General features: G+C 51.7%; 2 protein-coding genes across 2 annotated transcripts; both read left to right on the forward strand.

The window, feature by feature from the left end:
• The first annotated feature begins 10,204 nt into the window (after window positions 1-10,204).
• ORMDL3 (ORMDL sphingolipid biosynthesis regulator 3) lies at window positions 10,205-11,808 on the forward strand. The gene is made up of 3 exons (XM_065897380.1): window positions 10,205-10,384; window positions 11,096-11,247; window positions 11,673-11,808. Exons 1-3 carry the CDS (start codon window positions 10,211-10,213, stop codon window positions 11,806-11,808), a joined length of 462 nt encoding a protein of 153 aa, XP_065753452.1. The 5' UTR covers window positions 10,205-10,210.
• Window positions 11,809-15,475: 3,667 nt separating this feature from the next.
• GSDMB (gasdermin B) lies at window positions 15,476-26,457 on the forward strand. The gene is given in 10 exon segments (XM_065897981.1): window positions 15,476-15,710; window positions 18,983-19,160; window positions 20,976-21,150; window positions 21,876-21,960; window positions 23,907-23,928; window positions 24,659-24,821; window positions 24,926-24,974; window positions 25,363-25,444; window positions 25,805-25,877; window positions 26,314-26,457. Coding segments are annotated over 10 exon segments (1,206 nt in total).
• Window positions 26,458-27,263: the final 806 nt, after the last annotated feature.

Consider the following 27,263-nt stretch of genomic DNA (forward strand, 5'->3'; position numbering starts at 1 on the left):
CTATTTTTTTTAAATAAATTTATTTATTTATCTTTGACTGCATTGGGTCTTTGTTGCTGCGTGCAGGCTTCTCACTGCGGTGGCTTCTCCCGCTGCAGAGCATGGGCTCTGCGCCACCAGGGAAGCCCGATTGAAGGCTTTTAAAATTACCTTTGACACTTGGATCGCGTTGCTGGCTGTGTGAGGGATGTATTGGTGGAAGAGAGACCAGTTACTGCAACAGTCCAGGTGGGAGGTGATGAGGGCCTGGGTGGACGCCAGAGCATGGGACTGAAGGAGCTATGCCTGGTGGAGCCCAAGATCATCAGACATTTGTGCCACTGGGCACATCCCTTCCCAATTCCCTTGGGCCTTCGATTCTCTGGACCTCATGGCCTCTGAGATCCCTGCCAGCCTGATGTTCAATGTGTCTATGATGGTGGGACAGGGAAGAGGCTGAGGCACCGTCAGGGCCTGGCTCCCAAGTTCAGGGTCCCAGAAAGTAGGTCCTTCAGGCCCCCACCCTGGGGCGACTGAGTCACAACTCCTTCCTCCAAGGGGAGTAACTCCATGCCCCAAAGATGTGACCTTGGAAGGAAGTTCAGCAGGCTTCTAGGACCCTATCTGCCTGATGTTGGAAGCTCCCAGATCCAGCATGGGTAGAGGGGTGTCAAAAGGAAAGCAGGAGGGCTGGCTACTTTACCCATCATGTCAGCCAGGGACCCATCTAACGCCAGTGTCCTAGGCAGTGTGGACTGGAGGGGCAGCAAAGGCCTCTGCCATTCGTGTTCCTTGTGGAAACTGACAAAGCTGTATACACCTCCTGCTCCCATCCTCTAATGTACTCTCTCATTTGTTCAACACACACCTCCTGGGCTTCTTAGGCATTGGGGATGCCGAGAGAAGTAGAACAGCCCCCAGACAATGGTGAAGATGGATGTGGGCACAAACACAGCCCCCTGATAGCCTAGGGTGGGTCCTAGTTGAGGTGTTTGCAGGCGTCAGAGGAGCCTAGAGGAGAAGCAGTGGATTCTGTTTGGACAGTTGGAGAAGGCTTCACAGAGAAGGTGACAAGTGAGGGGTGGCCTTGCGGGACAAGTAGGAGTCTACCAGATGGACAAAGGCATTGTAGGCTGAGACACAAGCAAGAAAGGGTAAGGTGTGTTCTGAGAATGGTTAGGGGCTTGGTGTGACTGTAGTTTGGGATGTATGGGTTTATTACCTCCCTCAGCTAATGTTCACTGAGGACTCAGTATATGCAGGAAATGCAAATATGAGTAAGAAATATGAAGCAGGCAGCCTCCAGGGGAAGCGGATGTGTAACAGGTAACTTGAATACAGCACCCTCAGTGTAGGAGAGAAGTCTTTTTAAAAAAATATTATTTATTTATTTACTTATTTTTTTAAATTTTTGACTGTGTTGGGTCTTCGATTCTGCGCGAGGGCTTTCTCTAGTTGGGGCGAGTGGGGGCCACTCTTCATCGCGGTGCACGGGCCTCTCACTATCGCGGCCTCTCTTGTTGCGGAGCCCAGGTTCCAGACGCGCAGGCTCACTAGTTGCGGCTCATGGGCCCAGTTGCTCCGCGGCATGTGGGCTCCTCCCAGACCAGGGCTCGAACCCGTGTCCCCCGCATTAGCAGGCAGATTCTCAACCACTGCGCCACCAGGGAAGCCCAGGAGAGAAGTCTTTACGAGGCACCTGTGGAAACATGAGGGACTCATGGTTGGAGGAGTGTTTGTGTCCAGGATTGACTTTGGGGAGAAATGCCACTGCTTTTTGTGTGACCCTCGGCAAAATATTTAAACTCACTGTGCGGCAGTTTCCTCATTTGTAAAGTGGAGACAATAAAAATACTTACTTTGCAGGGCCGTTTTAAAGATTAAGAGAGCTTAGGTACGTAAAAGCCTTTGCCCAGTGCCTGGAACACAGCAAACGCTCATAATGTTGGCTGTGATTGTCACTGAAGGAGGAGCTGTGTTAGGAAGAGGAGGAAGCTGATCTGGGGCAGTGACCGCCCAGAATTTCTAAAGAGGTGAGGCCTGCTAAAGGTGGAAATGCGATTGGAAGGATGTGAGGGGAGCTTTTCCTGAAGCTACTGTTTTTATATCCATTGCCCTTTTGATCTGTAATATTTACAGTTTTCTAAACTGGTTTTATTTCATGAGAGAAAATCTCATTTGTCTGTATCAGAGAATATGCAGATTGAGGGGTTCCTAAAGAACAGGCCGCTCTTGGTTCCCAGAGGGAGGTTCTGGTTCTCTGGCCTTGGCTCTGGCCCTGGAGGCCCTGGCAGGCTTGACTCTTTCCCTCTGCAGCCCAAAATAGCTAACCACAGGGCTGGGCGAGGGGAGGAGAGCGGAGTGCCCACTGGCAATGCTGCCCGTCCCGGCACCTCCTCCTGTTTCTCATCAGCTTGGTAACTCTCAGTGCTCTGTCTGCTCAGCATCACTGCCCCCTCCCTTCCGCCGCCACTACACGCCCATGGTACCCCCACCCAAAGAAAAACAACTGCCAATGAAATAAACAGCTCCTTGCTTCATCGCACTTGCTCTGGGTGTGACCTCAAAACCTCCCCTTCGGGAAGTGGGGAGGTGAGGTGGGGGGAGCCGGAGGGTAGCAGGAATGAATTGGAGCGGAGTAGGAGGTGGTAAGAATGGAGGGGTGCCATTCATTCCCCCAGGAGTCAGAAGAAGGGGCTCTGTTTCTTGATGCCCCACCTCCTCACTTCCCACCACTACCATCACCCCAGGAATGTACTCCCAGCTTATTACCCTGCCCGTGTTTGCTATCTTGGCCCACACAGTGTATCTGTGGCAAGCAGAGGCCACACCACCCTGCCAGATGGAAATACCCCAAGGCTGGGAACACGTCTACTTGAGCAGACTAAGGAGCTCCCAGAGGACAGGGAGAGCCTGCAAAGGTGACTCACTCTGTTTTAAAAACACAAACAGTTTTCATAAAAAATTTAAAACGAATAATCTCACATTACACAAAGTTTGAAACTAGAGAATGAAAAAGATCACCCCCAAACCCTCCATCCTAACACAAGATCTGTTTTTATTTTATTGAATTTCCACAGCCTAGTAAAGTAAATGCTCAGATATCACTCAAATGTGGAACGGATTAACAAAAGTTGATACATATATAGAGTACTCACTATGTGCCAGGAATTGTTCTAAATGCTTCACACTTAATGACCCATTTGATCTTCACAACAACATGAGGTGGGTATCACCATGATCATCAACATCCTTCATTTTTAGGAACTGCAGCACAGAGAGGTTCGGTGACTTGCCTAAGGTCACACAGGTGGTAACTACAGGAGATGGGAGTTGAACCCTGGCAGTCTGGGGCCAGGATCTTACCAGTGTTACTCTATTTTGTCTCATCATAATCGTTAATGCATATGCAGGTTTATAAAAACTTATTATGGACAATTTCAAACAGAATCTCATGTTCCCCTCCCCCAGTTTCAATAATTATCACCTCATGGCCCAACTTGTTTCTTTTATTCCCTTCCCCCATCCCCAGCCCGGATGATTTTGAAGCAAATCCAGTCATCATATCATTTCATCCACACATATTTTAGTATTTATCTCCAAAAGATAAGGAGGTTATTTATTTATTTTATTATTATTATTTTTTAATGTATTTATTTTATTTTTGACTGCATTGGGTCTCTGCTGCTGTGCGCAGGCTCTCTCCAGTTGTGGCGAGCGGGCGCCGCTCTTCGTTGTGGTGTGCAGGCTGCTCATCGTGGTGGCTTCCCTTGTTGCGGAGCACGGGCTCTAAGCACGGGGGCTTCAGCAGTGTGGCACGCGGGCTCAGTAGCTGTGGCTCACGGGCTTAGTTGCTCTGCGGCATGTGGGATCTTCCCGGACCAGGGCTAAAACCCGTGTCCCCTGCACTGGCAGGCGGACTCTTAACCACTACGCCACCAGGGAAGCCCGAGGTTTTTTATGGAAAAAATTACCACAGTACCATATCATGCCTTAAAATGTATATTTCATTAAGATCATCAATTTGAATAGTTAGTATTCAAATTTCCTCAATAATTTAATAAAATATATATATTTTTAAAAGTTGGTTTGCTTGAATGAGGACCCAGATAAGGCTTTTGGTTGACAGATTTCTTAATTTCTTTTAAGTGTAAGTCTCTCCCTTTCCTTTTTTTCTTCCAATTTATTTGTTAATGAGGGAATTGTGTTTGTTTTGCTGACTGCACCCCTGGAGAATGCTCAGGTTATATACATATATATTTTTTTGGCCGTGCTGTGGGGCAGGGCTTGTGGGATCTTGGTTCCCTGACCAGGGATTGAACCCGGGCCCACGGCAGTGACAGCCCCAAGTCCTAAACACTGGGCCGCCAGGGAACTCCCAGCTCATGCTATTTTGTATCCTGATCTTTTCATCTAACTTAGCAAACATTTTCCTATACTGCTTATTATATGGCTTCCTACTATGTCACCCAATGGATATAGTACGATTATTTTTTTCTTGGGCATTCGGGCTGCTTTCAGTTTTCCATTGTTATAACTAACGTTGGACTAAAGATCTTCACGCATAGTGCATGGTACGTACTTCCTTAGGATATGCTACCAGAAATGGAATCATGGCTCTGAGGCCTGAACAATCGTTCAGCCTCTTGGCACAGATCGCCAAGTGTTTGTCCAAGGGATTATGCATCCCCAGCACCACACAAGAGTGCTGTCACTCATTCTAAGTACTTAGGCCTATTCAAGGCTGAAGGATGTTTGGTGAAGACATGATAATTAAGAAGGCAGAGAGCTAGAGGAGAAAGATGATGACAGGGACTCAGGCTAAATCAAACAGAAAGTGATCTACAATTTACCACAAACCTAGAGTGAGTCAGTACTCTGTTCATTCCTGTTGTGAAAAATAAAAAACAACAAACCCTTGATAACAGGAGCTATTAATAGGGCATGGCATGTCCAATAATCTTTCTGTTAAGACTATGCATTAGTCAGACCCTTATTTGAGACATGGATCCAGTCTGGGTCACTGAACTTCACAGAGAGTGAGGAAACTGGCAAAGATCAGAGAGCTTGATCAACTTCGGGGAAGACGGAAGAATCCCAGAGAAAAGTCGAAGGAGACAAGTAGGCTCACTTTGGGAAAAATAAGAGACTTTTTTTTTTTTTTTTTTTGCTGTACGCGGGCCTCACTATTGTGGCCTCTGCCGTTGCGGAGCACAGGCTCTGGACACGCAGGCTCAGCGGCCATGGCTCACAGGCCCAGCCGCTCCGTGGCATGTGGGATCTTCCCGGACCGGGGCACAAACCCGTGTCCCCTACATCGGCAGGCAAACTCTCAACCATTGCGCCACCAGGGAAGCCCAAGAGATTTTTTTTTTTGCCTCAATACCGGGGAGGCTTCTAAGGAAAGGACAACTCAGTTTTTGCTTATTTCTTCACAAGGCTGACTGTAAGGAAAGGGGCCTCTCCCTACCAGTAGGAACTTCTGTAAGACACAGCAAAAATTTTTCAGACTCTGGGGTGACCATTTAGGTCTTGGGCTGAGTGCTCTTGGGCTACTGGCCCTGGAAATATTCGAGAAGCTGCCTGTTCTGCTCTGAGTGGTTCAGATACCCACCTGCTTTGTGCCCACTAGGTGCCTCTGGGGGCCCCACTCCTGCTTTGTGACAGCTGTTCCCTGGAAGCTCCCTTGGGGAGGGGTGGGTGAGGTCGCAGAGGAGTGCTCCCCAGGTTCGCTGGGCCAGCATTCTCCTTTTTGTCCTCTCACCTTCAGTGTGTGTTTACAGCCAGTCAGATTGGCGTGTCATGACATCACCTGACCCGCTGCTATTCCAGCCCTGTTGTGCATAGAGTGGACTTAGAACCTGGGTCGGGGAATTGGAAACTCCTCAAACAAGGCACTTTTGGTGACACGGAGAGTGGGAGTGACCCAGGAGACCTCAAGAGTCGTTTAGTTCAACCTCCTACAGCAACAGCTTCCTACCACGCAACAGTTGCTATACATACATTCTTCTGAATTCCCACAACCTCGGAGGTAGGTTTTCACAGGTATGGAATTGGAGATTAAGACAAGTTATTTGCCCAGGGTGACACTGCTGGTGAAGCAGTGCCTGCTAAGTCTACCTGACAGGAAAATCTGTGCCCTTGCCTTTAGAGCCTGCAGAGGTGGAAAGTGCAGATCCGAGAGCCTCCCACCCAAAGCCAAACAGCTGACCAGGGGCTGGACTCAGGGTCTTGGCTATTCATCAGGTCGCCTTCCCAAGTCCTCTTCCAACTTCTAATGTGGGGAGGCCGAGGATGTGACCTGGCCCAGGCCAGCCTGGGTCAGGTGTAACTGAGGAGCAGACAGGCTGTGGACTGCATTCTCTGCCCTCCAGACTCTCATCCTAAGCAACGTTGTGAAAAACCCGCTTCCAGGAGGGCCCAGCACCGGCTGAACCAGTCGATTTCTGGAGGGCCAGGGCAGAGGCAGCGAGGTGTAGATGAAAAACTCTGACTTGAGGTCATTATTTCTGGGGGGGGACCCAGCCGGGGGTTGTGGCAAGCTACTTAAAACTCCAAGTTTCCTCGCCAGCAAAACCGGCAAGAGTAAACCCCACAAGCAGCGCGCAGACGCCGAAACAGGTATTGCTATGCGCCAAAGCGATACCATCTGATCTTTGTTTCTCTTGCTATTGAAAGCTCCGTGCGGCCCCAGCGAGGCCTGGGCTGGAGCAGGGGTTAAAAAAAAAAACTACAACTCCCAGGAGGCGGCGGGCGGGCCGGCGCTGGGCGGTGACGTAATGGGGGCCGGCGCGGTTCGCTGATTCGGCCGGGGCTGCCAGCGGGGTGGCTGCCGCCGCGGCTTATTACAGCTGCTGGAGCAGCAGCGGCCCTCGCCCCCGGGCACCCCTCCCGGGCCTCGAGCTCCGGCCGCGCACGGTGAGTTCGGACGGGCGGCTTCGGAGTGGCCAAACCGGGAACCTCCTGGGGCTAGAGGCGGGACGGGAAAGGAGGTGGGGGCTGCTGGGGAGGCGCCCGTGGCTGGAGGGGACCGGGACAGGGTGAGCGGAGGTGGAGGGGGTGCGTCAGCCGAGCGGGGGGCGTGGGGGGGCGTGCATCAGTCGAAGGGATGCCCAAAGGGGAAAGTGCGGGCGGAGGCCCGGGATGGGGCGTAGAGGAGGAGTGCTCGGTCTGGGGGTGGGGGGCGGGGAGAGGCTGGGCTTCGGGGATAAAGGTTTGTTCGCTTCCAGGGCTGGGTGAACGCGTGGGGGTGGGGGTGGGGCTCCGGACCGGGCCAGGCTCCGAGTGCAAGGTCCCAGGCTGGGGAACGGAGCGGAGGCTCCCCACTTCGGCTTGAAATCCCACTCAGAAAACCCCAACAATAGTGAAAACTCCGCCTCCTCGCTTCACCCTCTCCCCGTGCTAGTGTGGGTTCCCTCCTGTACTCGCCGGTTTTCCATTCCCACCGCCACCCCGAGTCCGGGAGGCAGAGCCGGAGCTGCGAGGTGAACGACTGTGGCCCTGCGGGTTGCGGGCTGGGCGGAATGAAAATGGTATTGTGGCGTGCTGCCAGGGACTCCCCGTTGGCGTCCAGGTTGCAGGCTTTGTGCTCCTCAACCCAGAAGGCGAAAGATTTGCTGCCCTTACTTGGGGGAGAGATTAGGAAGCGCTCACCTGGCTGCTGGCACTGTGGTCTCGGCTTAGGTGTCTGACAGACTGGCTAGGCAGAGATATTTGTATGCGGAGCCAGAGGGGAAGGGAGGGAATTAGTAGGAAAGAGTTACCAGCAAGAAAGTAGTTAACAGAACAAAGTTGCTGCAGGCTCTGGTTTGAGGCAGGTTGTGAAACCACATCAGGGACTGACACAGGCAGCCACCTGCCAGCTGCCAGCGGTGGCAGCAGAACTTTTCAGGCTCAGCGGCTGTGCGCCTACTCTATCTCCAACAGCTTCTTGTCTCCATTTCTCCCCTTCTGGGCCAGGGGCAGTTGGTTATTTCACTAGCAGTGGTGATATGTACCCTTAGTCACACAAAAGTCTCAAGAGTGCTTCTTGCTTCCAGTCTTTTTCTTAGTTTATTGACCTCTTCTGTTTTTTTCTTTTTTTGGGGGGGCCTCTTTTGGGGGGGTGGGCTCCTGAGATGTTTTGTTCTCAGGGCACTTAGTGTTCAGGCAGGAAGAAGCTTCCCAGGGTGTCATTTAAGTCATAGGTCTGGGCCCCTCCTAGACTCATCAGGCTTCGTTGGATGCCCTGATACAGCCAGAAAGGAGTGTAGGATGATCTGGAACTCAGCAAGGCTCTTAGCACTCCTGGACAAAACACTAGGGAGGGCTAGAGGTCTAGCTACTGCTACACCCTTGAGGGTCTAGGTTAGGGAGAAGTGGGGAGGGGTTAGCAGTTTCTGGTCAACTTGGGGAATTCTTTCTCTCTCCTTCGTCAGTAATGAAGTTCTTCAGAGCCCTCACTTCCTAGCCAAGTCTCCCCGACCACCCTGTCCACCAGGTGGAGGCTTTTGTGCAGTAGGTGTCCCAGGAGCTCTGTTAGGGTAACTGAAGCCCTAAGGCCCTGGGAAGGTAAACACCTGAGCCACTCCTGGTTTTCTAGTTCCTTGGGTTTCTCTTAGGTCCAGTGATCCAGCCTAATGGGTTGAGCTGGTGGGCCCCAGGAGCATCGCTACTTTTGGATGCACCCTGGGCCATCTCGTGTGTTTGTATGTTGGGAAAGTGTGTTGTGGGTCACATTTCCCCTGAGGTCTTTAAGCTTGGAGCCATCTGAAAGGAGGAAACTTGTTCCCATTATCCTGGAAGTAGGGAACTGATTCTTGAGAATCGGCTCCTTTGCAGACTCTGTGATCCTAGCCAGAGATAGAGGGCAACCGATTCTGAGGGGGTTTGTTGCAGCAGGGTGAGGGAGGTGACCTTCTGGGCACTTCCAGGATGCCCTCATCTGTATCCCCAGGAAAGATGGGGCTGTTATCATGGTGATGACCTTAGGGTCTTTATCAGGCAGGATCTTCCTTCAGCTAGGGAGGAGAGCCAGTACAAAGGTGCCATCTGTCCCCACCTCCTGCTGGTCACAGGGCCCTCAGGGATCTGGGGACAGCTCAGCTCTGGACATGGGGCTGCTCGTTCCCCTCCTTACCTGCATCCAGGAATGCAGCTGGGCTGCATTGTTTCATGAGCATCAAGGGCAGCCCTCCTGGTTCCTCCTGCTGCAGGGCTTCTGCCCTTAGAGCTGGGCAGGGGAAGGCATGGTGCTAACTTACACCTGGAAACAGGTGCTGGGAAAGGAGGCCCAGGTGACGATGGGTGGGCAGAGAGAAAAGGGGGGGGGGGGTAGGAGAGAGGCCACAGGTGTGGTTTTGTATCCCTGGGAGAGGTATGTTGATGTGGGCTCCAGCCACCCGTGGGAGCTGTAGATGTTGGCTATGTTCTCTATCCTTGCCTCTCCTCTGGTGGGGAAAAGGGCCCTGGTAGTTTGGCAGCAAAATGGGTGGCATCACGAGGGTTAGCCTGAGTGGCTGCCAAATGGATAAAACATCTGGATAGGTTGTTCTGTGTCACCAAGAAGGCAGCTTCCAGGTCTGGGCAAAGTTTGTCTCTAGTCTGTTTTCTCTTTTCTTCCCTTTCCCTCTCTTTCTACCCTGCCAGTCATACCCAGGATTGGAGAATTAGGGGAGATGGGTAGAAGCAATGACCCCCAAACATTTTATCCACTACTGACTGTTCTCATCTCCTTTTATTCCTTGTAACGGGAGGGCGGGGGGCTCAGGGGTGGAGGTGTCTTATATCAGACCCTCAGCAAGACGGAGTCCAGCAGGGGTTATGCTGAGTGATTCTTAGGGCACAGGCCTCTTCTCCCCTCCCCTGGGCTTCGTGGGAAGAGGACCCTCTGGAGGGTGAGATTGCGGGATGGGCAGTGGTTTCTTTACTCTGGGGCTCCATGCCTCTTGGTGACCTATCCACCCAGGCAGTCCCAGTGCCTGGAAGGGCACTGTCCTGATTGGACTGTGTGCGGAGCAGCCTGGCGTTTATCCCAGCCCAGCAGTGAGAAATGAATAGAGTTAAGTCTGCATGGACTTTCTCTGGCCTTCTCGCTTGAGAATCAGAATGGTAGACCTGCTTGGAGTTCTTGGGGACAGCAGAGCCTCCTTCCCTGCAGGATTTGGAGGGTGTGAGAGGGCAGGGAAAGTGGTGTGACCTGTCTTACCTGTGCTGCTTGTTTGCAGAACAGTGGCAGGAGAGGGGCAGCAGGATGAATGTGGGAACAGCACACAGCGAGGTGAACCCCAACACGCGGGTGATGAACAGCCGCGGCATCTGGCTCTCCTACGTGCTGGCCATCGGGCTCCTCCACGTCGTGCTGCTCAGCATTCCCTTTGTGAGCGTCCCCGTCGTCTGGACCCTCACCAACCTCATCCACAACATGGTGAGGACCTGTTGCTGCCTGCCTTTGGTGGGGCTGGGGAGGATGGGAGCCCGCCAGACATGGGCCAGACGTCAGGGTGACGTGCTGACGGCACGTGTCACCAGAGCCCAGACGCCCACCCTCTTCTTTCTGCCCCACTCCTCTTTATTGGAATAAAATCTGCAGATATGTCCACTCTTCTAGGATGTGGTGACTTGTGGACCTGGAAGATGGGCCACGGAGAGCTGAACTAAGGGCCCTAAAGAGTCCAGGGGACCCAGGTCCTAGTCTGGGGCAGAAATGCCTCTTTCCCGAGTTAGGATCTCAGAGCATCTTTTCCTCTTGCCCCTCTCTGCTCCCTTGCTACCTGCTTGCTCCCTGGTATCCGGTGGGCAAGCAGGGGCCTCGTTCCTTCTCATCTGCTTGCCCCCTGCCAGCTGGCAGGCACAGGGAGCCTAGCCCTGGGCTGGAGGGGTGGCGTCTCCATGCTGGTTCTGTGGCTGACACCTCCCCGGGAGTTCTCCTCATGCCAGGCTTGCCCTCTCATCTGGTGGGTCCCCTTATTTTCTGGCCAGGCTCCCAGCTCCTCCCACCTGACCTCCAGCCCGCATCCCCCTGCCCAGCGGAGGGGGTTCCAGATCACCAGGAGCCCACGTCTGTGACTGGGGCGGAGGAGCTGAGCTGGAGGGCCTTTGGCCTTTTGCATCCTCTAACAAAGGCCCCTCCCTCCAGGGCATGTACATCTTCCTGCACACGGTGAAGGGGACCCCCTTTGAGACCCCAGACCAGGGCAAGGCGAGGCTGCTAACCCACTGGGAGCAGATGGACTATGGAGTCCAGTTCACGGCATCTCGGAAATTCCTGACCATCACACCCATCGTGCTGTGAGTGCCTTAGGGAGAGGGGGACGCCAGCAGGAAGGCCAAGGCCTGGGGGACCCTGGGGCCCTGCAAGGCTTAAACCCCTCGCCAGCTGTGGCTCTTGGCATAGGAATGAGCAAAGGAAGGAAGGTTGGGGTGTGCCTGGGTCTCACACTGGGCTCAGGTTTGCCTCCCTGGTCCTGTCTTTCCTCGGTTGGGGCTTTCTTCCTGCCAGTGAGTTTGGCCCATGGGCTTGGGGTAGAGCAAGGGGACTGGGTCAGCAGGGGCTTCTTCAGCTGCGCGGATCTTGCCACCCTACTTCTGTTCTGGGGGGGGTCTTTCCCATAACTCCTTGGCTGTCAGGAATCTGCCTCCCCCGACCAGGGAGTGAGGGAGAAAGGCATCTTCCAAACAGCGTCTTATACCTGCCCCCAACCTTCCCCACCCAGGTACTTCCTCACCAGCTTCTACACCAAGTACGATCAGATCCATTTCATCCTCAACACTGTGTCCTTGATGAGCGTGCTCATCCCCAAGCTGCCGCAGCTCCATGGAGTCCGGATTTTTGGAATCAATAAGTACTGAGGGTGCAGCCCCTTCCCCTGCGTGGGATGGCAGGGGAGGGGTAGAAGCCTGTGCTGTGACGCTGAAGACAGAAGGAGCCGCCGGGTACCTCCGGAGCTGGGGGTTGAGCCTCTGGGCCCTAGTTTCCCCCTCACTTCCCACAGTAGCAGACTTGAAGTAGTTTGGGGTGGGCCCCCCCTCCGGGGCTCTGACCCCTCCTGATTCTTTTGATCTTTTCCTTTTGCCTCATGGGGGTGCTCCTGGAATGGGCTGGGCTCCAGGGCTGAACACAGACCTATGAGGTTGGGAAAAGAGGCCAGGGAAGCCCCCTGCTCGCTCGCGCATCCTTGACCTGCTAAAGCACTTTAACCCCCGTGAGCAGGGCAGAGGGAACGGTACAGCTTCTAGTTTGTTTCACTTTAATTCTTGAGTCTTTAGGATGACGCTTAGCGTGTACTTGCACACACGAAACAGTTGTGTGAGAGTGCCTCGTCCCTCTGGGTAGAGAATTGTCTAATTCAAGTCAGACAGCTCCCGTGCAGCGCCCCCGGGGTACTAGGTGCGGGTGGGGAGGGTAAGGAGATGTGGGGGGACGGGGCTGAGTGTGCATGGCCTGGTCCCAGAGGTGGGGGGCCAGGGCTGCAGCCTTCTGGCCCTGGTGGAGTTGGGGAGGGGGCTGGGGGCAGGGGTGGGGAGGGTGAATTGAGACTGAAAACAACGGGGCCGCAGAGCAGCGGGGATTCGTGTAAGATGCGGGGTGGGGTGGTGGGGGGGAACAGACCCAACCTCATTCTTTGGGAAGTGGTCAGGGAAGGGGGCAGTCTTGGAGGGTCACTTACCCACAGCGTGGTGGGGGTAACGGGAAGGGAGGCTGCTATGGGTTTGAAGCTCCTGCGTTGGCATGAGGGGGTGGAGATGGGTGGAAGGGGCCTGTGCGTCATTGTAAGCACAGGTCCAGTTTGACGCCCGTCTCTGCGGTGGTGTGAGGGCCGCGGGGACGTGGGACAGACATGATGAATGGTGGGGCCCTTCTGCAGCCCTTCACCCGGTAACCTCCTTGTGCAGACTGTGCTGGGGCGGGGCCTCTCGTGTGGCATGCACCTTTGGGGCCATCAGGCCACCTCCAAAGGGGTTTGGTGGGCTGCAGAGTCCCGCATGGTCCCTCTCAAGCGGGACAGCGGCAGGCGCAGGGAGTGACCTGCAGGGGCGGGAAGGAGCCGCCTTCTCCCCTCCCCAGCCTGACTGGGGTCCGTGTTACTTCTGAGAAGGTGTGGGTGCCAGGGCGCTGAGGGAGCGGTGGCAGCGGCGGTGGTGGCGTCACTGGCCCTGTTTTCTGCATCCTGGTCCCCCCAACCCCCGCCCCACGTATCATAAGGAACTTTGACCTCAAAATCTTTCTAAGCAAAGTGTGTGAATAGGATTTTTACTCCCTTTGTACAGTATTCTGAGAAACACAAATAAAGGACAGTGTGTTCCTATTTCCCCTGAGTTTGGCCTCTGCTTCCTGGAGGGGGCGGAGACGGGCCAGTGTGGAGCATCAGTCTGACCCTCTGCCTGGATGGTGGGAGGGCCCCTGGGACCTCTGCTTTTCCTGCTGCCTCCAGCAGAGCAAGCTGGAGGGGCTGGCGGGGAACTGGCAGAGGCAGTAAGCCGGCCAGAGAGCAGCATTTTGCTCTGGGACTTCGCCTGGCTGGTCCTCAGACAGAACTTACACCTCTGGGCTTAGCTTGTGACACGGCCAGGGAGGAGGTCAGTTCAGCAATGGCTTCATGTAGAAGGCAGAGCCCCAAGGGGTGCCCAGTCCTTTCCTCTGAATTCCTGCCCTGTTTCACTTCTCTTCCTTGCCTTGGAGGGCTGCATCTCCTCCTGGCCTTTGTGTCTTCAGAGGAATCTTCCTGCTTCCTTCTCCCCACCATAAGCATGAGTGGGAGGGAATAGGACTTACTGAGGCTCACATGACCAGGAGAGGGAGGAGTCTTTACAGCACATTCAGTGCAGTGTCATCTGTATATCTGTCATCTGTGTATATCTGTCAATCATCTGTGTATATCTGTCATCTGTGTATCTGTCATCTGTGTATATCTATCATCTGTGTATATCTGTCATCTGTATATCTGTCATCTGTGTATATCTATCATCTGTGTATGTCTGTCATCTGTATATCTGTCATCTGTGTATATCTATCATCTGTGTATGTCTGTCATCTATCTCCCACCTGCTCCCTGGGTCCAGGAGGAGGGAAGGGTTGGTTTCTTACCTTTGGCCTGTCTGCCTCCACCCTAGCTATAATGTGGCTTATCTAAAAGCCTGAGAGGTGGGGCACTTAGCTTTCCAGTTTTTTTGGGGTTTTTTGTTTTTTTTTTCAATTCCTGTATTATAATTTCCTGAGACACAGTGGCCAGGAACCGTGCAGAGATCTTACACAGAGGGGACTCTTTCAACCTCCATTTTTGGTGAGTAGCTGAGGACAAAAAAAGAGGTGGGTGGCCCCTGAGATGGACTGTGGGCCTTGGGCACAGCCTTTCCATATAACCAGATGAATTCCTAGGTGGGGAGTGAGTGGAGAGTTGGCCACCATGATGGGGGCAGGGGCAGAGAAGGGAGCATGGGTGAGTAGGTGCCTGGGCTAGCCAGAAGGGACTTAGGGGAAGGTGGCCAGGAAGACTGTGAGGGGTGATCTGGCCTCAGGAGGGTGACAGAGGAGCCTGAAGAAAGGGAAGGAGATGTGGAATGATTGATGGAAGGGGAAAGAGTAAGAAGGATTTGGAGGAAAGAGAGCCCGAAGGGTCCAATGTGGTGGGGACACAAGAGCTGCTGCTGAACTGAAATGGGGGAGGAGCAGCTGTGTCAGGCTGGCCCTGTGGTGGGCCCGTGGAGGGTCCCGCAGGGCAGGCAAGATGGAGACAAAAGTAGACCAGGAGAGGGTGAAGGGGAGAGTGGGTGGAGGGAGATGCCCCAGGTGGGGTTTTGGGATTCATTTTATTTTACCAAGTATAAGGGGACCCTTCAGAAGTTGACCAGAAACTGAGGAGACAGGACTTGGGGGTGAGGGGCTGTCCAGAGCACCTAGCTCCAAGCCACTCTTGAGTACAAAGGTAGAGTACTACCTTTTCTCTTTTGTTTCCTTCTGAGGCCAGTTTATGACCATCTCACTGGGAAATGGTTGGTAGGGGCAACCATCCAACTGCCTTGCAGAACAGGAAAGTGGGGGTGGCCCAGGGGTCAGAGCGAAGCGAGTCATCTGTTGCGGTTGGTAATGTGAGGTCTGGCAGTCATGCCCCTCATCTCTTCCTGGGTCCTCTTCATCAGCACTGGTGAGGGTCTGGCTGGGGATGGTGAGCCTACCTTCCCACCCATCAGGCCCCTCTGAACAAGGGGCAACTCTGCTGTGGGAGATGCAGAAAACAGATCTCGCTTTCCTTCTGGGCAATCACCACTCCAGCTTTCCTCCAGAAAGTTTCCACAAGGGGCAGAGGAGAATCCAGCATTTGTGATGGCCATCCCACCTTAGTGTGTAGTGACCACCACACCTTCTGGAAACAGGGAAGGCAAACCGTTCTGGTTGGCCTAGAACTTTTGGATCTTTCTTGACCCCAAGCTGCCAAAGGTAGAAGATTTAAAAACCTGAACCAATATTTCCTTCCCCCAAACTGCAATGGGCTTCCTTTTCCCAGTTGGTCCAGGTACCATGCTCGTGGTATTTGAGAAAATCGCAAGAGCTGTGGTCAAACACATGGACACTGGTGGGGATATGATCGCTGTCAGAAGCCTCATTGATGCTGACAGATTCCACTGCTTCTATCTGGTGAAGGAGAGGAGACGTTTCTTTGGATACCAATATAAGAGAGACCTCACCCTGTAGGACATCCTGGAGATGGACAAGGGTGAAGGGCTGTTTGATAAGCTGGTTCCTGGGCTCCAAGGTCCGTATGAGGTGGGTGAGAGACTTTGTCTACGCCTACGCTACCCCACTGTCAACACCCCATTGCTATCAATGAGGTCAGCCAGTCAAAAAAGGAACCGTGGTATTTGTATGTACACGTCCATACACCTCAATTAAAGAAATGTACGGGAGAGCTGCATGGGGAGAAGGGAATAGGGGAAATGGAAATTTATTTTTATTGGAAACTCTTCTTTAATAGTCGTCTTTCCTATTTTTTTCCTTTGTAAATAATTCGCTTTTAAATTAGCCGAGGTCTTCTTGTGTGTTTATAATGTTTATCATTTAAACGGATAATTAAATGGAGGCAGTTAGCTTAGTGGTTAGGAAAGGACTCAGGCTTTAGAATTGGGGGCATCTGCCTTCGAAACCTGGCTCTGCCACACTTACCAGCTGGGTGACCTCTGGACAAGTGGTTTTATCTAAGTTTGTTTCCTCGTCTATCAACTCAAGAAGACTGTTGCAAGAATCAAAAGAGATAAATTACATAAATCATTTACCACAGTGCATGCAAGAAGGAGCATTCAATAAAAGTTCGCCTCAATCATTCTACTGGTGGCGGTTATTATTATTATCCCTTCCTGTTCCTGGAGATCATGGCTGAATGGGAAGTTGCTGGTGAGCAGAACTCCCTTAAGGGCTCAAAGGCCTTAGTAGAGAAGTCTGTTCCATCCCCCTGCTTCCAAGCTCAGCAACTCCTGGGGTTTCTTGGGTTTCAGAAGCCCCAGGATAGGTGTTGATGAACCCTCACTTGGAGACTTATTGCAGCATCTCACGCCTCATGGTGAGGAGTTTTACAGCTCAGACATCTCTGCCAAAGCCCATTTGGATCTCACCAAGAGATGGAAAAGAATTCTAACGACACCAGTGTATAGTTTTAGAGCACCTGCCACGTGCCTGGTACTGCTGTTATGTGACCAAGAGCAGTGCACAGAATACTCTGAGGTGGTGGGCTTTTCCACAAGTGGGGTTTAAGTAAGCAAGGGACTTTAGGAAATTTTCAGATTAGTATTTTTCAAAGACTCTGAGTCAAATCTCTGAAACGAGAATTGCCAAGAGTCAATTTACTAAAAGCTAATTCTCAAAAAAAAAAAAAAAAAAAAAAGACAAGTTCACTGGAAACAGAAGAAAACTTTAAAGCAGGACTAGAATGTTTTGCAATGATCATCTTACTCCCCAGGGGGCAGGGGCAAGTTTAATTATGGAAAAAAAAATTTGACTAAGTCAGTTAACTTGCTTTAAGGGAAAGTCTGTCTGTTTGCATAAAAAAATTCAGAGGGAGAGATGAAACCAAACTAAAAAAGTCCTTAAGAATCAGATGAACTGGTCATTTAAATTGATTTTCAGCAACTTGGCCTGCTCCCTTTTCAAACAGATTATTATTTTTTTAACTAGATGGTGTAGATGGTGTACATCGTTGTTGTTTTTAATTAACTAAAGTCCATACTTTATTCAGATTTCCTTGGTTTTTATGTTGTGTTCCTTTTCTGTTCCAGGATCCCATCCAGGGCATCATGTTACATGTAGTTGTCACGTCTCCTTTGGCTCCTCTTTGACTTGCCTTGTTTTGGATGGCCTTGACAGTTTTTTTTTTTTTTGCGGTACGCGGGCCTCTCACTGTTGTGGCCTCTCCCGTTGTGGAGCACAGGCTGCGGACGCGCAGGCTCAGCGGCCATGGCTCACGGGCCCAGCCGCTCCACGGCATGTGGGATCTTCCCGGACCGGGGCGCGAACCCGCGTCCCCTGCATCGGCAGGCAGACTCTCAACCACTGCGCCACCAGGGAAGCCGCCTTGACAGTTTTGAGCAGTAGTGGTCAGGCATATAGTAGGACACCCCTCTGATTGGAATTTGTCTGATTTTTTTCTTATGGATAGACCTAGGTAATGGGTTTGGGGGAGGAAGACTGCAGAGGTAAAGTGCTGTCCCCATCACATCATATCAGGGTTATGTACTATCAACATGACTTCTCACTGTTGATGTTGACCTTGGTCAGCTGGCCTAGGTACTGCCTGTCAGGTTTCTCCACTGTCAAGTTACTCTTTCCCCCTGCTCCTCCTCCATACTGTTTCATTGATTGGTTGATTGATTGCTGCACCGTGTGGCTTGCAGGATCTTAGTTCCCTGACCCAAGGATTGAACCCATGCCCCCTGCAGTGGAAGCCCAGAGTCCTAACAACTGGACCGCCAGGGAATTCCCCCATACTGTATTCTTTGTGTGCATAAGGTTTGATTTTTCTTTCTCTCTGATAAAGTACCCACAAACTTTTACGTTACTCAAGAAGCAATTGGGCCCTGAGACATTAGCGTCCCACACACAGGACTGATTTCAGGCACTATTTCTAGGTCTGTCATAGTTCCACCGGTTTCAAAATGCATTTCTTCTCTGTAAATCTGGCCCTGCCCCCCAAATCCAGCAGTAGAAGTTCTCCCTGCTCTGTAGGCTCAGAACTGGGAGGTCTGAGAGAAGGACACGCAGCCTGGCAGCATCTCCACATATGCTCCACTAGCTCCAGGGCAGCAACTGACTTGGAGTCCACGCGCTTATGCAAGGCCTTATGCAAGGCTGGGCAGAGTCCACCTGGGTGGGCAACTTTCCAGACTTGCCTCACTTCACACCTGCACAGTGCACACAAACACAGAGACTGAACTCTGCTTAACTTTTATTTCCCAAAGGTCAGGGCCTCCTAATTCTTTCACTTTACTTTTCCTTGTCTCATTTCAGCCTCTCAAATAGTTATATAGGACTAGCTCACATTTACTGAACATTTAGTATGTGTGCCAGGCACTTTGTTAAGTGCTTAACTGCATTAGTTTATTAATTTCCTCAAGCACGGGAAGTAGGTACTATTAATAATTCTCCTTCTATAGAGACTTCCCTGGTGGTCCAGTGGTTAAGACAACGAGCTTCCATTGCAGGGGGCACGGGTTCGATCCCTGGTTGGGGAACTAAGGTCCCACATGCCGCAGGCCGTAGCCAAAACAAAAAAAAAATTCTCCTTCTATAGATGAGGAAACAGATTCAGAGGTGATGTGACTTATCCAAGGTCATTTGGTAAGAAGGTGGCAGAGTGGGCTCCAGGCATGATGACTTCTGGTGAGAACAGCATTGGCTGGAGAGCCACAGCTGGAAGAATTCCTCAGAAGGGAAGGGGATCGTGGAGGGGAGCCCAGGACGGGATGCACCAGGGAGGATTTTCTAGAGAGAGATCTTTTGGGGTCAGCCTCAGTGTGACGTTTACCTTTCTCTTTCCAGGTCAAGAGGTTAAGTCCCAAGTTATGGACAGCGTAGACTCAAAGGGAAGTTTGACAGTGAAATTACCCAAAGAAAAAACACTTGACGTGGGAATAACATTCTCCAGGTCCCTGGAGCAGGGCATCGAGTTATCAAAGACCCGGATACTCCAGAAATTCCTGGATTCCATTAAGAACAAGTGAGGCTGGATGCGGGCAGCAAGGGGGAGGGAGGGAGGGAGAAGCCCATTTTGGGCACCAAGAGCATCTGAGGTGGGGGGCCCCTGGCTGGTGCAGCCTCCCACTCCCTACTCCCAGCTCTCCCCGTCCCACTCCTTCACTCAAGCATGCCCTCCTCTTCTCCACCCTCAGGAAGCCTTCTCATTCTTCCAGGATCAGCCTCCAGGAGCCCTTCTTCTGAGGTCCTCAATTCACTCATTTCCCTGCTGTCCTCCGGGGTGATTGATTTCTTGGGCTTGGACCAAAACTGGCTGCTTTCAAGAGGCCACTGTCCTCTGTTTTCCTATACTGTGCTGCTCAAATCTGTGTTTTGTTCCTGTTTCACTCTGCCTTGCGGCAAGCCCGTGGTTTCCATGTTCCCTCCCCTCACTGCACTCAGAACCACTTGTGACCAGGGACTGACTTTACTAACCTCTCTGTTTATCCCCAGCACATGGTAAGTACTTGGTAAGAGAGCTGAAGTGAAGCCCAGTGAAATCAAAGCACCCCCGTTGAACATTTCCTGCACAGGAAGTGCCACCGGCCCACCCCACCAGGGTGGCACCAATCAAGTGCCACAGAAGTTCTGATAGCTGAGGGCATGGTCCTTCCAAGAGACTTAGAGGGATATCACCAGCCTTCCTCCTCAGCAGTCATGTTGTGGTCGGTATCGGTGTCTTCTTCCCTAGCTGCAATTGTTGGAAAGTGTGGATGGGTCGGGGGAAGGGGCCCCACCGCTCTCCTGGGCTAGCCCTCCCTGAGCACGGTGGATGCCTTTTGTTTTTCCTCTTTAATTAAAAACTGAAAGCCTTGCAGTGAAATTGTACTGGTCCTTTGATCTACCCCTACCCATCACGGTATTGCTAGGGAGGGGGCTTCTGCAGTTTTTCTGAGGGAACTCAATTTTTCTAGCAAGCCTGTTGTTTCTAGAGTGAAGCTATGTGGAATGTGTAAATAGAGTTGTGGGGGGGAGGGTAGGTAGAGGAAGATCTGCTCAGGCAAGGATGTAGGACTTTCTTGGGGGTCTTTTGGTTGCGAATACCAGAAGTTCCATCAGGTAGGGAGGGAGGGAGGTTTATACATACATTTATATTTGGCCGCTTGGGGTCTAGTTGCGGCATGCATGCGGGATCTAGTTCCCTGACCAGGGATTGAACCCGGGCCCCCTGCATTGGGAGCGTGGAGTCTTAACTGCTGGACCACCAGGGAAGTCCTCCATCAGGCTGTTTTAAGTCACCAAATGAATTTCTTTGTGGAATCAGAGATGCCTCATGGACCCCCAAGGGTAGACAATTCAACCAGGCCCCAGAGACCAGTGCAGGGAGCTGGAGCCCCTTCTCAGAGAAGGGGGTATTGTGGACTGGGCAGATACCTATCTCAGTGCCATGGGAAGGGCACAAGCTTTGGACTCATACAGACTGGGGTTTGTATCCCAGTTATACACTTATTAGCTGTGTGAACTTGGACCATTCACGACCTGTCTCTAAGCCTCAATTTCGTCATATGAAAAACGGATGCAATCCTGCCTACATCATAGCGGGGCGGTGAGGGTTAAATGAAATGACGCGTGAAGTATCTCACAGTGCTGGTACGCTGTAACCTTCCAGAAATGCTAGCGGGTTCCCTTCCCACTTTGCACCCCGTTCCCGCCCACAGTGGGTAAAGTGAACTGGGACGGGGGTGCTGTGGTCTTCCGGCCTCAGAGGCACTTAATCTCAAATAGAAACGAGCTGCTGGAGAGGGAGAAATGTCCCTGGGAGGTGGGGCCCCTCTCATTGCCCCTCTACTCCCTCCAGAAAGCTGAAGAGGAGTAAAGAGCCCCCTACGTTCCAATCAGTCCAGGCGATGAGAGAAGACCTTTATCTAGTGATGGAAACTCTGAAGGCGACAAAGACTGTAATCCTGAAAAGTGAAAAGCAATATATTTTTTGGGACCCCGTGAAATGTTTTGGCCCCCGATATGAACACGAGGTTAGGGTCCTGGGAGGTGGGGACTGTGGGAGAGCCAGCTCGGCTCACCCACTGCAGGTCAGGGGCTGCCTTCCAGCCGCCACACTCTTCAGCTCTTCCTTTAGACCTCTCTGAGCAGTCTTGCCTGCTCCTTGGCCTTCTTACGACTTCTCTTCTTGCCCCAACAAAGTCTGTGTGGCATCACTCAGCCTCTCCCCTGTTACTCTCTAGTGGTGCTCTGTCTTCATTTGCTTCATAGCGCTTCCCACGGTTCATAGTTACTCGGGTGTTTTTTGCTTGTTCATTGTCTTCCTCGCTTTCCGGGAGGCAGGAGGGCAGGAGCCACGATGCCTGGAACAAAACGGGCATGTTTTGTCCTCTATAAGTTTTTTTTTTTTTTTGGCCACGCCACGCAGCTTGCAGGATCTTAGTTCTCTGACCAGGGATCGAACCCGGGCCCCTGGCAGTGAAAGCGCCAGGTCCTAACCACTGGATGGCCAGGGAATTCCCCATAAATATTTGTTGAATGAAGTGGAAACAACATGAGTTTTGGGGTCAGATGCGGGTTCAAATTTCAGCTATACTGGCTGTGAAACGGGCTCATCTGCTGACCCTCTCAGAGCCTCGGTTCTCTCATCTGTAAAATGAGGATAAAAATGTCTACCTCCCAGGATTGTTTGGGAGATCAGGCAAGATAACTATGTCAAGCACTTACGGATCAATCAACCTGAGCTCGTTTTTCCTAGCACCAAACGGAAGTGACCATCACCCCTGAGAAGGTCCTGGGCTATCGAGTAAAGCAGCTAGTCTTCCCCAACGCAGAGATTATGGGTAAGCAAGGCCTAGTGGGGCGGGGTGGATGGGGGAGCCTGAACACATGAGTAGGGTGGGGGTTGATTCAGCTGGGGTCTATGTCAGCCTGGAGGGGCCCTGGTGAGCTGGAAGGTGGGGGGAAGTTCCAGGGAATGAGAAGAAGGGTGATGAAGGGTCCTTGCTCAGACACCACTGACCCAGGGTTTGCCCCAGCATGACACTAATTCTTCCCTAGAAGGTGTTAACTCCCATCTCTCTCCCAGTATTTTTTTTTTTCTGTTGGAGGGCAGGGTGGGAAGGTTGGGGAGAAAGAGGACCTTACAGAAAGAGAACTGAGCTTTCTTTTTTTAAAAACAATTTTTTATTTATTTTTTTTTTTCCTTTTTTTTAATTTTTTATTTTTTAATTTAATTTTTTAAATTATTTTTGGCTGCACTGGGTCTTCATTGCTGCACGTGGGCCCTCTCTAGTTGCTGAGAGCGGGGGCTGCTCTTCGTTGCGGTGCGTGAGCCTCTTATTACAGATCACAGGCTCTAGGCATGGGGGCCCCAGTAGTTGTGGCTCGTGGCTCTAGAGCGCAGGCTCAGTAGTTGTGGTGCATGGGGCTTAGTTGCTCTGCGGCAGGTGGGATCCTCCCAGACCAGTGTTACGAACCTGTGTCCCCTGCATTGGCAGGTGGATTCTTAACCACTGTGCCACCGGGGAAGTCCCAGAACGGAGCTTTTTGATAACTGGTCTTTCTCTCTTTCTCTTTTTACAAACTGGTTTAGGTATTAGGTTTTCTCGGGCAGAAAAGAAAAATCCTTTCCAGAAGGTGAGTGAGCTTCTGGGCCTCCTGTTCATCATTCCAGAATGGGCAAGGATACTATTTTTACAAAGAGGATAACAAATGGCCTGGGATTATAGAGTTCTTAGTGCTAAGAATGTAATAGGATGCACCCAGGTGGGAACTGTGGTAAGGGCAGGAGAAAAATCTGCCTGTTGGAGAAGTAGGTTGGATTGCATGTTGACCTAGGGTTTCCAGGCTCCGCCAACTCTGACTTGCTCTGTGCAGGTCAGTGTGCTGGATCCTGGGCTCACAGCCCTTACTGAAGGGTTACTGGCCTAGGAAGCACACTTGAATTGCCTGGCCAGTTCTCACACAATAGCACTAGCACTGAAAGGAGCACTGGACTAGGAGTCAGACGGTCTCAGGGCCTAGTCCTGGCTCTGCCACTCACTAGCTCTACAGCCTCCTGAGCCACGGTTATGCTGACGTTAAAATGAACTAGGGGGCTTCCCTGGTGGCGCAGTGGTTGAGAGTCCGCCTGCCGATGCAGGGGACACGGGTTCATGCCCTGGTCTGGGAAGGTCCCACATGCCGCGGAGCGGCTGGGCCCGTGAGCCGTGGCCGCTGAGCCTGCGCGTCCGGAGCCTGTGCTCTGCGGTGGGAGAGGCCGCAGCAGTGAGAGGCCCACGTACCGCGTGGCTTCCTCTGGAATTTCAGAGTCTTTCCCTGAATCCAGTAAGGGTTGTTACTGCCTAAAAGGCCTTGTGAAGGAGTAGAGAGAAGTCTAGATGGAGCAGAAAATTCAAGAAAAATTTTCTGGAAGTTGTAGAAGTTGCAGTTTCAGTCCTGGCAAGGTCTTGCTAGCTCAAAAGAGACTAAAGTGCCATAACAGAGGAGTCAGGGGATAGATTCCAGTTCCTGCCCTGATCCAAACTTGCTGAGCGGCCCTCTCTGGGCTTCCATTTCTCCTTCAATCATCTAGGCGTAATCCTACGCCTGCTGTCTCTGAGGGTGTAGGAAGGGGTCTGTAAATACAGTGCTTTGTCATTTACACACGATGAGGATGCAGGCTCCCTGGCATGGGCAGTGAGGGCTCAGAGTCCAGAATTGAAAACTTCCACCACTGGGACAAGAAGGTCCACAGGTGGGTTGAGGTGACCTGAAGACTCTCTGAGACTATTCTTCCTCTCTGCAGAGAAAGATGGCGGTTCATCTTGGTTAGGTAAGGATGGAAGCCAGCTGTGTTCAGGGTAGCTGCGCTCCTCACTCTTGAGCCCTCTGGCCTCAAGAAGCGCAGCTCAAGTGGGGCAGCTGAGTGCGTGTGAGTGTGTGTGCATACGTGTGTGTGGCAGTGGAGCTCATTGGGAGGAGAAGGGTAGGACAGTGCCCAAAGCAGGTTTCAACTTCAGTCTGGAGAGTGCATCTGTCTCCTCTAAACACAGTGATTCTCATGGGTTGTAGACAATACCTGGGGGGAACTTTAAAAGTAGTGATACCTGAGTCCCACCTCTAGAAATTCTGACTTAAGTGATCTGGGGGTGTGGCCTGGTCTGGGCATCGGGTCTGGGCACTCCCCAGGGGATTCTCATGCACAGTCGAGGCTGAGAACCACTGCTCTAACTTCCTCTAAATCCTCACTACTCCTGCTGGGGCCCAAAGCTTGCACTTTGAATGGAAAGGACAGCATAAGCTTTGATTTCCTGCAGATGGAGAAGAATTGGGGGTTGGTATAAGACTGAGGGTGAGTTGGGGAGGTGGAAGTGGGGTCAGCGGGAGGCAATGCTGGTGGGCGTCTGGGAAGAAGGATGTTTTAACAGGGAAAGACTAGAAGAAGGGAATATACAGAGAGGTGGTCTCCAGAAGAAAGATAGATAAAGAATGGCGTCTGGGGGGCCTTGGTAATGGAGATTGCTAGGCTAGGTGGGTGGGGTTCTTAATTTCTGCCTCTACTGGGAAGTCCTTGAGTTTGGAGGATTTCCCAAGCGTGAAGGAGAGGATGCAGGACATGGTGCGAGTCCTCCAGAATCCGACTGAGGAGCGAAAAGAGGTGCTAAGCTGCTTCACCAAGTGCCTCAGCAAGGATGAAGAGCTGCAGGATCTAGAGCGAAGAGTAAGAGGCCCAAGGAAGAACTGGGGCAGAGAGAGGGAGGAGCCAGTGCGGAGACAACCTGCTATAATGGGAGTGGGCTTATCTCCCCCATCTCCTGGTCCTAGGTGTCTGAGGTCCGGCGCTCCGGGGAGCTACAGATGGAAGGCCCAGCAGGTTCTGTCATGCAGCCTTTTTAACGCTGCTGGGATCTTTTTTTTTTTTTGAAACAATGAATTTTATTTTTTTTATACAGCGGTTTCTTATTGGTTATCTACTTTATACATATTAGTGTATACATGTCAATCCCGATCTCCCAATTCATCCCCCCACCCCCCCACCCCCGCTTTCCCCTCTTGGTGTCCATATGTTTGTTCTCTACGTCTGTGTCTTGATTTCTGCCTTGCAAACAGGTTCATCTGTACCATTTTTCTAGATTCCACATTTATGCGTTAATATACGATATTTGTTTTTCTCTTTCTGACTTACTTCACTCTGTATGACAGTCTCTAGGTCCATCCACGTCTCTACAAATGACCCAATTTCGTTCCTTTTTATGGCTGAGTAATATTCCATTGTATATACGCTGCTGGGATCTTGATAGAGGAGCACACAGAAGCCGTTTCGGATTTCTTGGATGACTTGATGGGTGAGGAGGGGTTTGGATGTAAGCTGGTGTGGAGGAAATGCTGAGCAGAGGGGCCTGTGGGGAATCAAATCTTGGGAGGAAGAGGGTATACACTGCCTTTTACATTTTGTGAGGCATAGAACTTCACACTTCAGACACTGGCCATCTTTCCCAGGCCAGGGATTGAGGGACAGCCTCCTCTTCCCCTACGACCTCCTGCAGGCTAAGAGGAAAGCAGGAGCCCTTTGGAAGAACCTCCATCTAGCACTCCTTGGGGCTCTCTGGAACTTCTGATGCTTGTCCCAGCTCTCACCAGACAGTGAAGCCCCGTCCCACTATGTGCCTCGCCTCTCTACCAGCCACCCTCCTTTTTGCCCCCTGAGCTGTCTGAGGAGGGGCGGCTTGTTGCTGAGGCCCTAGTTAAGGGGACCCTGCCCTTTTTGAAGGACAAGGTAAGACAGCCTGGGCTGAGGGCCCAGGTCCTAGTGGAAGTGAATGCCTGTGCTCTCAAGGATCCAGAAGTCCCAGTGACGAGTCCCTTCCTACTTCATAGTCCTCTGCCAGCTGTCTGTGCAGCTGGTTTGTGGCAATTCCCCGGATATATAGTTTCCAGGACAACTTAGGATGGGCTTTTTAGGCTCTGTTGCTTGCCTATGGGCAAGAAAGGGGGTTGGAAAACTGTTAGTCCCAGGAGGGCAGTTGGCCCCACCTTGACTGATCAGCAGTGCCGGTCACTATGTTGCGAGTTTGAGGGTCTCCAGGCAAGAGTGCCGTGGTGGATTGCTACGTCTGCCATGGGCTCAGGATTGAGGAGTGCAGCCAAATATTTGCCATTTCTGGCATATTTCCTTGTTTCTAGATTTTACAGTCTGGTGGGTTTCCTTCCAGGTGGAGCCTATCCTGGAGCAGAACCAGGGTGAGCAGCCCCGTGACGTGGGCTGTGACCCTGAGGCATGGACTCTCCGTGCCCTCTACGTTGTTGTCTCCATCCTGCTGCAGCTGGGTGAGAATTCTACCTCTGTGTCTTCCTAATACCATGTCAGCTCTTTTTTTAAAAATAACTTTATTTATTTATTATTTATTTTTGGCTACGTTGGGTCTTTGTTGCTGTGCGCGGGCTTTCTTTAGTTGGTGCGAGCGGGGGCTACCCTTCTTTGCGGTGCACGAGCTTCTCACTGTGGTGGCTTCTCTTGTTGCGAAGCACGGGCTCTAGACGTGCAGGCTTCAGTAGTTGTGGCACACGGGCTCAGTAGTTGTGGCTCGCGGGCTCTAGGGCGCAGGCTCAGTAGTTGTGGCGCACGGGCTTAGTTGCTCCGCGGCATGTGGGAAAGATCCAGACCAGGGCTCGAACCCGTGTCCCCTGCATTGGCAGGCGGATTCTTAACCACTGTGCCACCAGGGAAGTCCCTCCTGTCAGCTCTTTAAGCATTCTCCCCACAAGCCTCTGGGTGCTGCCCTCCCCAGTCCATTCTCACCATCCCTATTCCCAATCACCAGAATGATGTCTTTAAAACAAGCCGCTATTTTTTGATACATCCCATTTACCATGATAACGTCCAAAAATCAGCCTGGATTGTATGATTAAAAGTGGCAGATTGATCATATTAATTTCCTCTCCCTCTTGAAATCTCACTAAATGAAAATAAAGCAATGGAAAAGATAGAAACCCACAGAATAAAGAGAATTAGGCAGCAGATAAGGGATTTCAACACATCTTTGGAAGAAGGAAGCAATTATAGGAGTGTAAGCTAGGAGACACGGGACTGAGGGATGCGTAGGAGTGTAGGAGGAGACTGCTGGTTTTCATCATAAGCCTTTTAGTTCTATGTAACATTTTT

The sequence above is a fragment of the Phocoena phocoena genome, chromosome 19 (genome assembly GCF_963924675.1).
Source record: "Phocoena phocoena chromosome 19, mPhoPho1.1, whole genome shotgun sequence".
NCBI lineage: Eukaryota > Metazoa > Chordata > Mammalia > Artiodactyla > Phocoenidae > Phocoena > Phocoena phocoena.

Coding starts and splice junctions, on each gene's coding strand:
- ORMDL3 (XM_065897380.1), top strand. CDS start 10,211: ATGAATGTGGGAACAGCACACAGCGAGGTGAACCCCAACACGCGGGTG. Junction 10,385..11,095: donor CCAACCTCATCCACAACATG/GTGAGGACCTGT, acceptor CCCTCCCTCCAG/GGCATGTACATCTTCCTGCA. Junction 11,248..11,672: donor ACCATCACACCCATCGTGCT/GTGAGTGCCTTA, acceptor TTCCCCACCCAG/GTACTTCCTCACCAGCTTCT.